We start from the raw sequence: 14,363 nt of genomic DNA, 5'->3' as shown, positions 1-14,363 counted from the left end.
GTTTGCAGTATGTTTCTGTATGCCTCCTAATTATTTAAATTTGTCTGTCATTTCTCTTGTCATTCTATCCCAGGTGTGCTTACTGGGTGTGTTTGGTAACTTCAGCTGAGTCCCTCATGCCTTGAGATGTGTACGTACACTGGAGCAAACTCAGCCCTGAGTTATACCCTAGCAATCTTATTACTTTAGATTTGTTTTTAGATGTCTCAATGGCCTAAATTATGACTGAAACTCATGACAGGTTAAAAAGTGGAACTAGGTTTTGAGAATCTCTTCCTATGCATAAATACAGGGACAAATTCTGCTCTCACATACACCCATGTTATTCTGTTGATTTTTATAAGATTACTTGGCTGTAACTCTTCTTCTTTCTAGACCAGTGTTTTTACCTGGGGTCCACAGACTGTTTAAGATTTTCAAAAGGATCTGCACTTCCATTTTTAGGGGTCCACAAATGAGAAAAGGTTGAAAATCACTGTTCTAGACACTTCCCTATTCGGTGTCAGCAACATTTATAGCCTTCTTCCAAAACCTATCATTGTACTCTAGGCTGTTGTGCAGATTGATTTATCTGAAGTCTGCTGATATTCTGTCTATGTTGCTTGGCTGTAATTGAGAAGAGAATTTGGCACACAGGAAAAAAGTTTGCAACAGAAGTTCAACTTAACTCTTGAACTTCCTTGATTTCTGTTACAAAATTGATTGTTATTTTCTCTTCTCCCCTTCCCAAGCCACCTAAATGTGCATAAAAGTAAGAAACAAGAGAAAAATGCAGCTTATTTACTATTCAATCTTTGATGGCTCAGTGAGAGCTGCTATGAATTCTAGGAGAATAGTGGAAGTATAATGATTTTTGTAACCTCTATTGTTTATTTAGCCCACAGAGCAGGAGGAATACAAAACACTGGTGGTTTTAAAGTGTTTAGAGTTCTGATCCTTTACTCACTACATGAGTCATAACTTGTATGCAACGATCTTACCCCAGACTGAAACGGTGGGAAAGTACATTACAGAGGTACTGTTGGTTGAATATATTATTAGCATATTTTTGTCAATTACTGCCATGCTTTTTACTTCTGACACAATTGCCAGAATGCTTCCTTATCGTTATAGGGCCTGCTGAACTCAAATGAAAGACTCCCATTGACCGCAATGGGCTTTTGACCAGGCCCGTAACAGGATGTGAGGCAGTTGGGCAGCATGGGGGGAAAATGATCCCAAAACCCACACTAAAAGTTCTCTTTTCTCTAATGGAGAAATGTACCCATCTCACATAAGGCTCCAGTATCTGTGCTCTATGGGAGTGGAGTGGCTCTGGAGGTAAAATCCACCTTCCCGTCTCAGGTTTTGTGAAGCCCAGCCTAGCCTTCACCCTCTTGACTGCTGTTCTAGTCTATGGGCTGGAATAATTCAGGGACTCTGCTCACATGTGAACCTATGGCCTTTCCTGCAGCCTCATTCCATTGTCGCCTTCCCCATTGGATTGTGCTGGACCCACACAGATGCCAGGCACTCTTATGCATCCATTCTCCTAGCAACCCGCCTGTGCAGCCCCCATGCAGGATATAATCGGGGCAGAGGGCCTCATGCTACTTCCATATAGCCAGCCTGGACTGCTGCTTCTAGGTGGTAGTTATGCCTGAAACAATGAGGTTTTCAGGTATAGATTCCAAATGTCTGATCTTCCATAATGGATCCTATCAAATATAGTCGTTGTCCTCCTCCGCAGAGGTGCTGTCCGGATGAGGGATTCTTGGAATCAGAGTGACACTCAGTGAGTGGTCGGACAGAAAAAAGAATCTCAATTCCTTTGATCCTTCCTGACTTTCCTGTGAGTCAGGCAAATTAGAAATCTAAGATCTGAATCTGATTTTTTACTAATAAAGCCATTCTGTTTCTTTTCATAGTGCACTGGCATGGACATATAATTCAGACAGACCAATACCGTGTACTGCTGATTATACAAATCAATTGCTTGAAAGATTAGTTTATTCAAACTATATCCATGTCCCTCATGACAGTATGTGTCTAACTTGTATTATGAATGCACCTGGAGCTATTGTGTTAGAAACATAGAAATTTAAAAAAATAAAAAGCAGTCAAATCAGAATTCTGAAATATAGTGTTGAATTTAACAGCCTGAGTCACCACAGCCTTACACCATGTTGCAAAGTATATGCAAAATCTGAATGGTAGCATTTTATACCCACTTTCCATGTGTATAACTGGCTGGCCAAGTTCCACCCTATTATTCATTGTGTTATCACTGGAAATTAAAGTGAAATGCTTTTTTATTTGTCTGGCCTATATTGAATGTGCATCATTCTGGGTTTTATTTTATCTGGATATTTGGGGAAAGAAGAAACCTTCTTCCTTACACTATGAATCTTTCTTAATATGCAAGTTCATTCATTGGTACCATCAATTTTTTCCAAGTCCACTGCTGGCCGAAGTCCAGCTCCCAGCGGCATTCAAGGATGAAAAATAGTAAGAGATTCCATAATAGAGGGTTTTCTGAAAAACTGTATTAAACATATTTTCCATCTCTCTCACACATAGGGTCCAACTGCATCAACAGCATCTGTGTTGTCCACTCTAACAAGTGGGCAGTGCCTCCCACCACCCCCACCTCCACCGCTGCCCCCAGGACCTCCTCCTGTCTTTGATACAGAAAGTGGAAAGGATGAAGCAACCACGTCTCGCTCAGCCTTGTTTGCCCAGCTTAACCAGGGAGAAGCAATTACCAAAGGTTAGAGGGAAATAGTTCAACTTGTCACTCTTCAGCCAACTGATACTAGCTACTGCTAAACGTACTTAGCCAAATTCTCCCTTCAGTCACATCCATACAGCCCAAAGCCAGTATATTTTTAAGCTTGAAAGCCTAAATTTAGGCATCTAAATTCATATTGAGGCACCCAAATAAATAGCCTGATTTTCAGAGATATTGAGCACTGGCAGCTCCCATTGAATAAGTAGGATCTCATAGGTGCTCAGGCCACTTATTTAGATCCCTCAGTGTGAATTTGGGCACCTTATTATAGACACCCAAGTTTGACACTTTGGGTCCTGTTGACTTCAGTGGCAGTGCCCAAATGTCGCTGAGACCAGAATTTGTCCACTCTGCATTTTCACACCCAGTACACTGATTTGTACTGAGACATTGGTTTAGATAAGCAGTTACCGATTGCTATACCACAGTATAATGTTGTTGTAAGTACACCTAGATAAAGCTATTAAGCTTTTCTCAAGAAGACTGGACAGTCTTAATTAGTGTACACAGCTTTGAGTTGAAATATACTCAGTACAGTAAAGTTCAGTCTTTGGTATTCTGAGGATGGGTGCATTACAAACAGATTAGACAGAGAATCTAATTGTCACAGATGAATCTATAAAATTAATGGAGTGGCAGCATGCACAGATCACGACAGATATAGTGAACCTTTAGATCTACGTACAGAGAGATGCCAATAGACATTGCTGAGCTTATCTGTGAAGACATAATGCCAGCCCATTCACAGTAAAAGAACTTTTAAATAAAAGTATGAGGCCAGACCGTTCCTTTTTGGCTAAATACCTAAAGCAGCATAAAAGCATGTTGGACATTTGAATACAATTGTAATCAAACTAGCTATGGTGTTCTCTTCCCTGTTTTAATATTAACCTCCCTAGGGGCCTAATGCTGTGACAGAGACTCTTAGGCATATTAACACCTCTTTGTTTATTTATTTATTTTTTTTTAGGGCTACGACATGTCTCAGATGACCAGAAGACCCATAAGAATCCCAATCTACGTGCTCAGGGTCCGCCAGTTCGTTCTCCTACAAAAAGCCATACTCCAAGCCCCACTTCTCCCAAAAATTCTCCTCAGCAGATTCATTCTCCTTTGTTAGAACTAGAGGGGAAGAAATGGAGAGTGGTAAGTTCAGCTCACATCTCACATGCACGTGTACTTGTGCCTGGAATATCCCCAGAGGAATTGTACCTGCCTGAAGCACAATCTTTCCAGTGCTCCTCTGGGGGCACGGCGGTTCTGCACTGTCCCATCTAGCCACAGCTTAGTCCTTAATATTCTTGTGGGATTTATAGCTTGTTCATTTGTTGGTGAGATTAGTATAATAATTTACCTGAACTGGAAAATACTGTTATAAGGTTCAGAACCAATACTTTAGTTCTTAACTCAGTCAAAAAGTCCCTCAGCAGGAACTGGGAGCTCCAGTTGGGTAAGGTCCCATCGTGCAAGCCACTCTTACATATGAGAGATATAGTTGTTGTGACGCAATGGAAGTTCTCCTCATTTATTAGCCAGTGGAAGCACCTGTCTAGGTACTCATATCATCACAATATCATAGTATTTACAAATAGAGAGAATGATTCTGCTCCATCTTCTTTCCCAGCCCATAGAAGGAATAGATTAAACTAATCAAAGGTGGTTTTTTTGTTTGTTTGGGGTTTTGGGGGGGGGGCGAGTGTTGCATATGCATGCAAAGAACTTATTAAATGGAAAGTTACGTTGTTTATAAGAGCGGGGGGGAAGACAAGACATGATTTAGTCAGTTGGTAGCTTCCATAGGCCCTTGTTTGCATGGGTCACAGTGTGCATGAGGGACAGCCATTGTTTACATGGGTTGTGCTATGCTAGTGATAGAATATTCCAGGTACTCTCACTGAGACAGGAAAGTGCAGTAAAGGCAAAACATGGGAGAGCCCCTGTGTACATGCTAAGTAGACCAGCATTTTGCTATGAATTCTGTTTTACCATGCTGGGACAGGCAGTGTGTAGCTTACGTACCTCAAGTCTCCCCATTGAAATCAGTTGGAAGTCTTGAGCACAAAATGGGCCCTCAGTGTCTTACAGATAGAAGGGAAGGTCTTCATGCGCTACCCCTTGTTGGATACTGCCTTGCTCACACCTAACCCTAATGAATTATATAACAGTATGGCACCAACAACTTGTTCTATTCCTGAAGGAGCCTTCTTGTTCTAAAACTGGGTGGTAACCAAGCAACAACTTCACTGGAATAGTTTTAAATAGTTGAGTGTATAAGAACCTAGTACCAAAATAAACATTTTTTTGTCTTGGTCAGTGTTAAGATCTTCACAACACAGACACTTCAGTTCTAAATCATGCATGCACAGCACTGAATATGTGCCCTCATAAACCCAATCAGTTAGACTTATCACAGGCTGAGATAAGTGTGAATCTTTTTTTCCCCCTTCTCTTTCTATGTGAAGATGCAGTGACTGGAATAAGTTGTGCTTAAAGTCTACCTTATTGCTGCCTTATTATATGCATTTTTTAAAACAGGAATACCAAGAGGATAAGAACGACCTTGTTATTACTGATACTGAACTCAAGCAAGTGGCTTACATTTTTAAATGCAACAAATCTACACTACAAATGAAAGGAAAAATAAATTCCATTACAATTGGTGAGTGAACAGTCTCACATATGAGCTTTGGGTCAGTAAGTCCTGGAAAGATTTGCACATGCAGTTAACTTTATGGACATGAGTAGTCCTGGGTAAAGGTACTCACAAGTGTAAGTCATTGAAGGGTTGAAGCATTTTAGTTTTTAATGTGGTCATGTAATATTTTTTTCAAAAAAGACATCTTTTTATTTTGCCTTCATTTGTTTGGGGTTTGTTTGTTTGTAGACAACTGCAGAAAGTTTGGCCTTGTGTTTGACAACGTCGTGGGTATCGTGGAAGTGATCAATTCCAGGGATATTCAGATTCAGGTAAACATCCAATTAGAAAAGAAGAAGAAAAGAACCAACAACTGCAAAGTGGTATTCAGCTACTCGAGATTATTTCAGCTTCCCTGGAGTATACAAAAAATTTCTATATTTCCAAAAGTTAGCTTTTAGATGCACTAAATTCTTCTAACTTGTCTAGAAAAAAATAGAAAGTTACTATTGTTTTTGCCTTTGAGTTTTAAAGTGCCACTGATTAAGGCTCCCTTTCAAGAACACCTTTCCTTAATGTTCTGGTGCCGTAGTTGAGATCAGCAGAGGTATTTTCTGATAGACTGGGAACTGTTACTTCTGGGGAGTGGTGGTCAGGTTCTCTCAATGAATGGTACCCAGCTTTGGACTCCATGCATCCTGGTCCATCAGTGCCGGAGTTTGGCAAAGCGTCATGGCATAGTGCCACTCGTTTGCCTAATTGGTGCTAAAGTCAAGAAGGTGGTTGTGAGGCTCAGCTAATTTTCTCCATTTGCCCACTGAGGATGTTGGGGTAGATTTTTAAATGGCACCTAACTCTCAGTTACTTTAATTGAGAGCTAGGTGCTGCACCCTTGAAAGTCTACCCTGTTAGCAACAGAATGGAATTGAAATGGCTTCTCCGGCTGTGTTGGGAGAAGGGCAGACAATGGCTTTTCTTTAAAATATCAATAAAAAATAAAACCCTTGAAACATTCATCAGCTCATATCCTGCTATTGGTCTCAAGGCTCACCTTCCTCACTGAAATCAGTGGGGTCTTCTACTTACATGTAGATGGGCTGATACAGCAGAGTGAGTGACATTAATAAAGAAGAATACTGTACCATGCTTCAGTAATGTGGGTCAAAGCCATCACAGGGAGAGGAACAGCAAGATATTTTGTATATTTTAAATGTTAAACAAGTGGATGCCATTACTACTAGCTACGTGTCTACTTCTGAACATTAACCAATAACTTTATAGGTAATTACTACATTTCCTTTTGTGGGAAAGAGGCAGTTGGGAGAGAGAAAAGGGCATGATTATTTAGGACACAGTGATCTTTTTTTCAATAAATAGAGGATTTTGTTTGTTAGCACTAGAACTATTCACAAAAGCTGAAAAATCTATACATAATGAATAGGAATGCCACATCTTGTTAAAATTCAAGTAAGAGGGAAATATATTTGCTAAAATCAAAATGCCTTTGATGATTCAGGCTTCATGAATGTTGCATAAGATTTCAGTGCCTTATAGCATGGCTGGTCTTGCACTTAAAGAAAAGTATGAATCAGGCTGAGTAACAGCTGTTTCAAGCAGGCTGCTGTCTTCTTTTTAAGGGTTTGATCCTGCAAGGTGCTGAGCACCTGAATTCTGTCAGCACTTCGCAGGTTTGGTCATATGAATGATATGTTAATGTAACAGATCACTGGAATTCACAAGCAGATCTTGCCATAAATAGCAATAGTAGTGCAATGCTCTTAGCTCTTCACCCCCACCAGTATAACTATTTACTGATTTTTTTTTTCCTGGTGGGTTAATATTTAATCAAATAAAATATCCCCAGTCATAGCATATGATCCATATAGGAACATACTTTCGCCTCAGTGGAGCTCCATTAAAATCAGCCTAGACACAGTGCTCCACTTGCACAGACTAGCCATAGAATCAAGGCCATGGTCACTTAACACTCTGTGTTTATCAGCATGTTGTTCAGGAACTGAATCTGAAATGTATTAACGTGAATGATGTGAGCAAACACTCCTTTTTATTTGCATGTGAAGATTATATATATTATATATCCCCCTGCTGCTGCTGCTGTTTTATGACCCTAACTAACCTCTGTCCTTTTGATACCTTGGCGAGCATATACCATGTGGCTCTAGTTACTGCTTTTGGGGGGGGGGGGGGGGCGGGGCAGAGAAGGGGATTCTTACTGACAAACAGTGACTCAGCCACTTTGTCCTGTGGAGTTGTTTACAACCCCACAGATGCAAAGAGGAGTTGGCTTGTTTCCTCTTCTCGCCTCAAATAAATCTTGCACTTGCTTTCAAACTGACTTAAATAAATGTCTGTTTAATTTAAATTGTAATCAATTTCAATACACTTTTAGAGCTGTACCATAGCTGGCAGGGGAAGAAAAAAAAATTCTTTCTTACTATGTGCTGCAATACCTCAGAGACCCTTCAGGCTGCAGAATGTTTTATGCAGAAACTTATAGAGCATCTCTCCAGTGAAGGAGTATTTGCAGTCAGTCACTTTGTATGTGTGTGGGGAAGGTGGGGGGGATCTGTTTCCCCATAAGTCCCACTGACCTACATGCAAGTTATGCACTAGTACTGGTGGGAGTGTGTGTGGATCCCATGATCTTATCCCCTTTGGTAAAGAGTGCCAAGGGGTGGAGACTTTGTGTGTGAGAAAGAGAGAGAGAGAGAGAGAGGAGTAGAGGCTTGTTGTTTAAAAGCTGATATTTTAGAACTTCTGGGCTAGAGAATAACATTTAATACAGTTAAACAGTAGCAACCTTCCCACCATCTATTAATTGGTCAATGCTAGTTTGTTTAAATCCCCAAATGTAAATGCAGCTGCCATATGTCAGAGGTTGGTGGCCAAAGTCAGGACCAGAAGGCGGATGGGGGTTTTGTTATTAACTGTTACTTTCACTGTCACAGTGGCATTTGGTATTAGGTGCATTTATTGTTCTTCAGGTAATGGGGAAAGTGCCAACCATTTCGATTAACAAGACAGAAGGCTGCCACATATACCTCAGTGAAGATTCGTTAGACTGTGAGATTGTGAGTGCCAAGTCATCTGAAATGAACATTCTCATCCCCCTAAATGGAGATTATGTAAGTGGAATATTTTTAAAGACTCAATTTTTCTCCCTCTTTTAATCTGTGCAGTGATTAGCCTTTCATATTACTAGGCAAGTAGAAGTTATAAAGTGCCACAATTTCCCCCCCAGCAAGGTGTGATTCAAACCATAGAAATAAACCCTCTTTCATACACCAATAGTCTCAGCTACAGTCCATCAAAGAACACCTTTTCCTGGGGTGCAAGGTAATTTCTTACATTAAAAAAGCCAGTGTCTCCTATGTCAATTTAGTCTCTAGCCAGTGTGAAACAGATTTCTAACTATAATTTCCTGACACACATTATTAACTCGAAGATCAGGAAATGCTAGTGTTAAAGGTCAACATAATCACATATTAATTCTCAAATAATACAATGTATTTTTAAATACAAGCTTTTTGTACACGTATAGTATCTTGTTGTACTTTCTGCGCATGCCAGACAGAGTCCAGGAAAGCCATTCATACAGAAGGTGCACGTTACCTGAAGCAAGGGCTCTGACTCCTCTACTGAGGTTCTTATACTATACTTAGGACTGCAGTATCTCAGCACCTCCTGTGGAGCTGTGCCTCATTCACTGCATGCTTTACAGTAGCAGGTTATCATATAGTTAGACTGTGTTGTAATACATACACTCAAAGGGGCAGGGTTAAAGTTGTGTATGCAACTTTACTGAGGGCTTAACCAGGCTACCTTAACGTTCTCTTAATATTTTTGTGCTCCAATTCGATTGGGGAGTTTTTTGTTAATTAAAAAAAAAAGCTAGACACTATACCCTAAATGTTCAGCAGTGGCTAGTGGTCTTGGGTGCCCAACTTCAGACACCTTAAAAGGGCCTCATTTTCTGTAAATCAGGCCCCTTTAAGCGTGTCTCGAGCTGGGTACCCAAAATCACTAGTCATTTAAGAAAATGTAAATCTACTGAAATGCCTTTGCAGGGTATGAAGAAAGGAGCCCTCTCTTCCACATCTTAGGAGCATCACACAATTTTTACCATACAGGGTGTGCAGAACCTGAGGCCAGGGCTCCAACAGAGTCCCTGGCCACCTTCACAGGTGCACACTGAATGAGCTAAGGACTCCTGTGAAGTCCTGCATCATTGACTGTACATATTGTGTCTTTTGGAATGCTTCACTGTTAAAGTGATAACGTGACAGTGTTTTTGTTACATGCACCTTTGTTCATCCACCTAAGACTGGTGAACAGTTATCTTGAGATCTGAGATTAAATCTGCCACCGAATTCTGGGGATTGACCATGGGTTTTGCTCTGTAGGATATCACTTTTCTCTTTAAAATTCCTGTTAGTCTTGTCACTACCTTACCAGGTTTAAGACCTTCTTTTCTACATTCCCATCCAGTTAGCTTGGCTGCATGCTAATGGAGTCCATAGTCTTTTTTGAAACAAGGTACACCTCTACCTTGGTATAACACTGTCCTCGGGAGCCAAAAAATCTTACTGTGTTATAGGTGAAACCGCATTATATTGAACTTGCTTTGATCCACCGGAGTGCGCAGCCCCCCCCCCCCCCCCCCGGAGCACTGCTTTACCTCATTATATCCGAATTTGTGTTATATCGGGTTGCGTTACATTGGGGTAGAGGTGTACATTGACGTAGTTTGCCCAAATAATGAGGAAAGGGGACTGTTACAAACTAGCACATGAACAAAGCTATGTGAGTTATGGTAGTAATGAGCTTGTTTTCTGTGTGGCATTGAAACAGTTTTCTGCACGCAATGAAGAAGGCCTCTTTGTAATCCAGGCATGTCTGAGTTATAAATGCCTTGTCAATCATGCAGCACTAATAGTACTCCATCAGTTTTTATAAGATAGCCACTGTTTATCTAACACTCGTTGTTGCTCTTTCCATTTACCAGAAAGAATTTCCTGTTCCTGAACAGTTCAAGACAGCATGGGATGGATCTAAGCTGGTCACTGAACCTGCAGAGATTGTAGGTTAACTTCCTAATGCCATACAGCACCTGCTGACCACAATCTCAGACCAAGGTCAGCCTAAATAAAACAGCAACATAAAGAACTAGAAGTAACAGTAGCTCATACTTTTGTAGTCGGTCTTCAAACAGCAGCTCTGTACACTAGAAACAATGACATGTCTGGCACGCTTTTATTAGGCATTCTGATATTTTTAAAGTTTCCACACAGTTTGCCTTCATTTACGGTTTTGATTCTACATGATGTCATGTGAACATAAGGGATTAAAAAAAAAAAACTCCATTCACATTATTGGCTATTACACTGCACACAATAAGCCAAAAATATTGCATGATATACTTTGTTACAATCATGTTTCAGTGCATTCCTTTTTACGTTTCTGCTAGTCAAAAATAATCTTAAAAACAGTTAAGATGTTTATTTTACCTTTTAGATAATTCATGTATGATGTGGTGAACATGTACCCCTAGGAAGTGTGTGATTCTTGTAGTTCTGTTCTAATCATCATGGGGGTTTTTAAGACGCAAAAGTACAATTTTCAGCAATACATTTTGCCAGTGGAATATAAAAACAGGATATTTTAATCAAACATTTTTCTAATATGTATATGTAGAGTATCCCTCAGCTTTCAGTTTACACAGACATGTTGTATCCCTTTTGGTTGTAAATTATTAATCCTAATATCTTCTAGAAAACATTACTTAATGTTTAGCATATCATCTGAAGTTTTTCACTTCTCTAATTTCTCTTGTGTTCCTTTATTTGGGGCTGGGGGGGGGAGGACATTTTTTTCCTTCACATAGTACCTCACAGCCTGCTCTGAAAACTGAGGGCAGGTCTACACTACAGCCAGGATCAATGCTCTGAGATCAATCCACTGGCGGTCGATTTAGCGGGTCTAATGAAGACCCACCAAATCAACAGCAGATCATTCTCCAGTCGACCCCTGTACTCTACCCGCAACAAGAAGAGTAAGGTAAGTCGATGGGAGAGTTTCTTCCATTGACCCCCTGTGGCATAGACCCCGCGGTAACTCAACCTAAGGTACATCGACTCCAGCTACATGTAGCTGGAGTTGCATAATGTAGGTCGACTTTCCATGGTAGTGTAGACATAGGGCTGTTTTATGATTTGGGGCACATGCTATCTCAAGCTAAGTGTCAGATGCCCTATACCTGGTTTCCTTGCTGATTTTGTTTCTCTAAAGTATTCTGTTGTATAAGTGGTCTGTTGGGGATGTAGTCCCAGGGTTTTTTTTTGGCCACTTGCAAGATTTGCATACTAATCTTCAAATATGTCCATAAATAAAAGCCATAGATGTATTCCATCTGAATTCTGAATCCAAATTAAAGGGACTATTTCTTGTTTAAGACCCTTGATTCTATGTTACAGTTCTTATTACATGCTTTTTTAACACTAAGGTGGAGTGTGCTATACATTTTACAATTTCAGCATGTAGTAGTCAAAATTCAGCATACATTTTTGATCACTTGTAATATTTTGTAAGAGTGAAATCATGGTTATATGCTTGCAAAGCTAGTTACAGGATATACATTGTGCCTACTGCACCTTTTCAGAGTACTTAAATTCCTTCAGTTTTAAAGTATCTGATTGTACCACAACCAATAGTGCTCATACAACAAGGTTTTATTATCTGATGTTTTATCTGTATGTATAATGTTGTGGCTTTAGTACATACCATTTTTGAACCGTAAACCTATTCTGAAATAAAAAAGGAGTCTGTACTTGGTTTAAATACAGCGAGTTCAAAGTGTACTTCATTTAAGTGTTTTCATCCATTTTCCTAAATGTCATTTCAAAATGAGGAGAGGCAGCTCTGACTCCCTGCTGTTGACCGAGTGTCTCTTGTACATCATATCCAACCTTCCCTCTCCCAGCTTGGATATAATGTATTAGTGATAATGGGCAGACTTATAGTTTCAAAATTAAAGCCTTAGTAGCAACCACAGAACTTCAGAGGCCCTCACTTTAAATAATTGCATTGTACAACATCACTCTTTTTGGTGCATCTGTATGTGCTATAGGGTATGTCCTGGAAATGACAAGTTGGAGTCACTGAAACTTTGTTTCTAGTCTCAGCTCTGCCAATAACTCAATGTGGGTCCTTGGGCATGTCCCTTTTGGGCTGATTGTCAGAGATGCACAGCATAGCATCATCCACTAGTTGTGCAATATATTTCACCTGGATGTAGAGCACATACCTAAAGAAACAGGTGGCTGGTGTAGGTCATGACAGAACAGTTTATTAACATTAAGAACACTAATCATTTCTGCCGTAAAACAATCACACAAAGAACATTCTAAACCTGAGCCACTGACTTCTCTTCTAATCCTGCATCTGATATTGATACTATGTATGTCATCACTCAGCAATATGATGCCAACCAAACCTTTGGACTGCTGAAGCAAAACATTTAAATATTGGAAATAACGCAAAGAACAGGCCCTTTTGAACTTTAAAGCCTTTATTCTCAATGTTGTCAGTGTCTGTATATTTTTGTTTGTTAATGGAAAGAGATGGGAGTTATGAGGTGGCCAAAATAGCAGCTTCTAGTTTCAGTGGCTGAAGAGTTGTAGCTTTAGGAGTGAAGAGTCAGCCTTGTATCCAAGGTAATAAATACAGGACACGAGGCTGTATCTTCTAAACACATCTCAACTTCTTTTCATCAGTGTAATTATAGATAAATGTGATTATCATCATTGTACTAATAAAGACAATATCTAGACTCTGGAACCACAGGTTAAAATCCTTCTGGCATCAATTCCGCCCTTTATCCTTCCAAGGTGTATAAACAACACCATACGTTGTTTACTGTGTACATCCTTTTTTATTATTATCATACCTTCCCTGAGGGCCTGTCTGCTTTGCATGGATGTTAGAGATCCTATGACACTTTCCACAAAGTAAGGGGTTGCTTCATGGTTCTTAGCCAAAAGTGTCCCTTCTCTCAGGGCCGTCCCTAGCTATTCTGGGGCCCTGTACAGCCCCCTCACAGGGTGTGGGCCCTAGGCCTCCACTGGGGGGGCAGGAGGGGAGGCTGGCTTTGGGGGAAAACCACCCCCCAGCACTCACCAGCGGCACAGCTGGGGCCGGGTCCCTGCACTTCCCACCACCAGTGAGTGCAGGCCCAGCCCTGCTGCAGTCCTCAGGGGCGGGAAGAGGCAGGGCTGAGGCAGAGCAGGGCGGGGGCTTTGGGGAAGGGGTGGAGTGGGGGCAGGGCTGGGGGCCACGGGGAAGAGGAGGGGCAGGGGCTGGAGCAGCACACAGCTGCACAGGGCACCAGGAAATTTGGTGCCCCAAGTTTCCTGGTGCCCTACGCAGCTGCATACTTTGCGTATGGGTAAGGACAGCCCTGCCTGCTCCACACTGTTGTGCCATTTGTTGGCTGGCTGGCCGCTGCTGTCCACTCCAGAGGTTACTGCATTTCAGTGATACTGTAAGTATGTGGCCAAAAGGACACATGCAATGTGTGTTGCCAAATAATGAAAATAATTACTGCATAATACAAAGTTTGCATGTAATGGTGTTAGAATGATCAAGTTTGTAGAAAGCCACAAAATAAAGGTTTCATTGATTGATACTGTGGGGCAACATCCCATATGAAGTTCATCACCCTTTGTTGACACTTAGCCTTTGTCTCTACTGCCTTGCACTTTGTGTAGTATTTGGGCCTGGAGAACCTGCTCTTGCCAAATTAAAAACATGAGTTTTGCCATGGAGTTTAATGGGATCAGGATCAGACCTTAAGTACTTTAAGGGATATGCAATTCTAGAAATAATCCCAACATTATATAATAGAATCTAGGTCAATTTTTGATTCAGACTGATGACAGG

The 14,363-nt window shown here is 40.8% G+C and overlaps 1 protein-coding gene across 4 annotated transcripts in view; it reads left to right on the top strand.

Annotated features, from left to right (window-relative positions):
- Positions 1-12,363, top strand: part of CAP2 (cyclase associated actin cytoskeleton regulatory protein 2) — a 99,898-nt gene extending 87,535 nt beyond the window's left edge. For all 4 annotated transcript variants that reach the window (XM_039526878.1, XM_039526880.1, XM_039526879.1 and 1 more), the window contains 6 exons: positions 2,560-2,749; positions 3,741-3,916; positions 5,306-5,429; positions 5,655-5,737; positions 8,411-8,551; positions 10,432-12,363. In XM_039526878.1, the coding sequence (XP_039382812.1) occupies positions 2,560-2,749; positions 3,741-3,916; positions 5,306-5,429; positions 5,655-5,737; positions 8,411-8,551; positions 10,432-10,515 (798 nt within the window). In that variant the 3' untranslated portion in view covers positions 10,516-12,363. The remainder of the gene's footprint in view (positions 1-2,559; positions 2,750-3,740; positions 3,917-5,305; positions 5,430-5,654; positions 5,738-8,410; positions 8,552-10,431) is intronic.
- Positions 12,364-14,363: the final 2,000 nt, after the last annotated feature.

Source organism: Mauremys reevesii, linkage group 2, assembly GCF_016161935.1.
Source record: "Mauremys reevesii isolate NIE-2019 linkage group 2, ASM1616193v1, whole genome shotgun sequence".
NCBI classification, from domain to species: Eukaryota; Metazoa; Chordata; order Testudines; family Geoemydidae; genus Mauremys; species Mauremys reevesii.
This window is presented reverse-complemented; position numbering and strand designations above follow the sequence as displayed.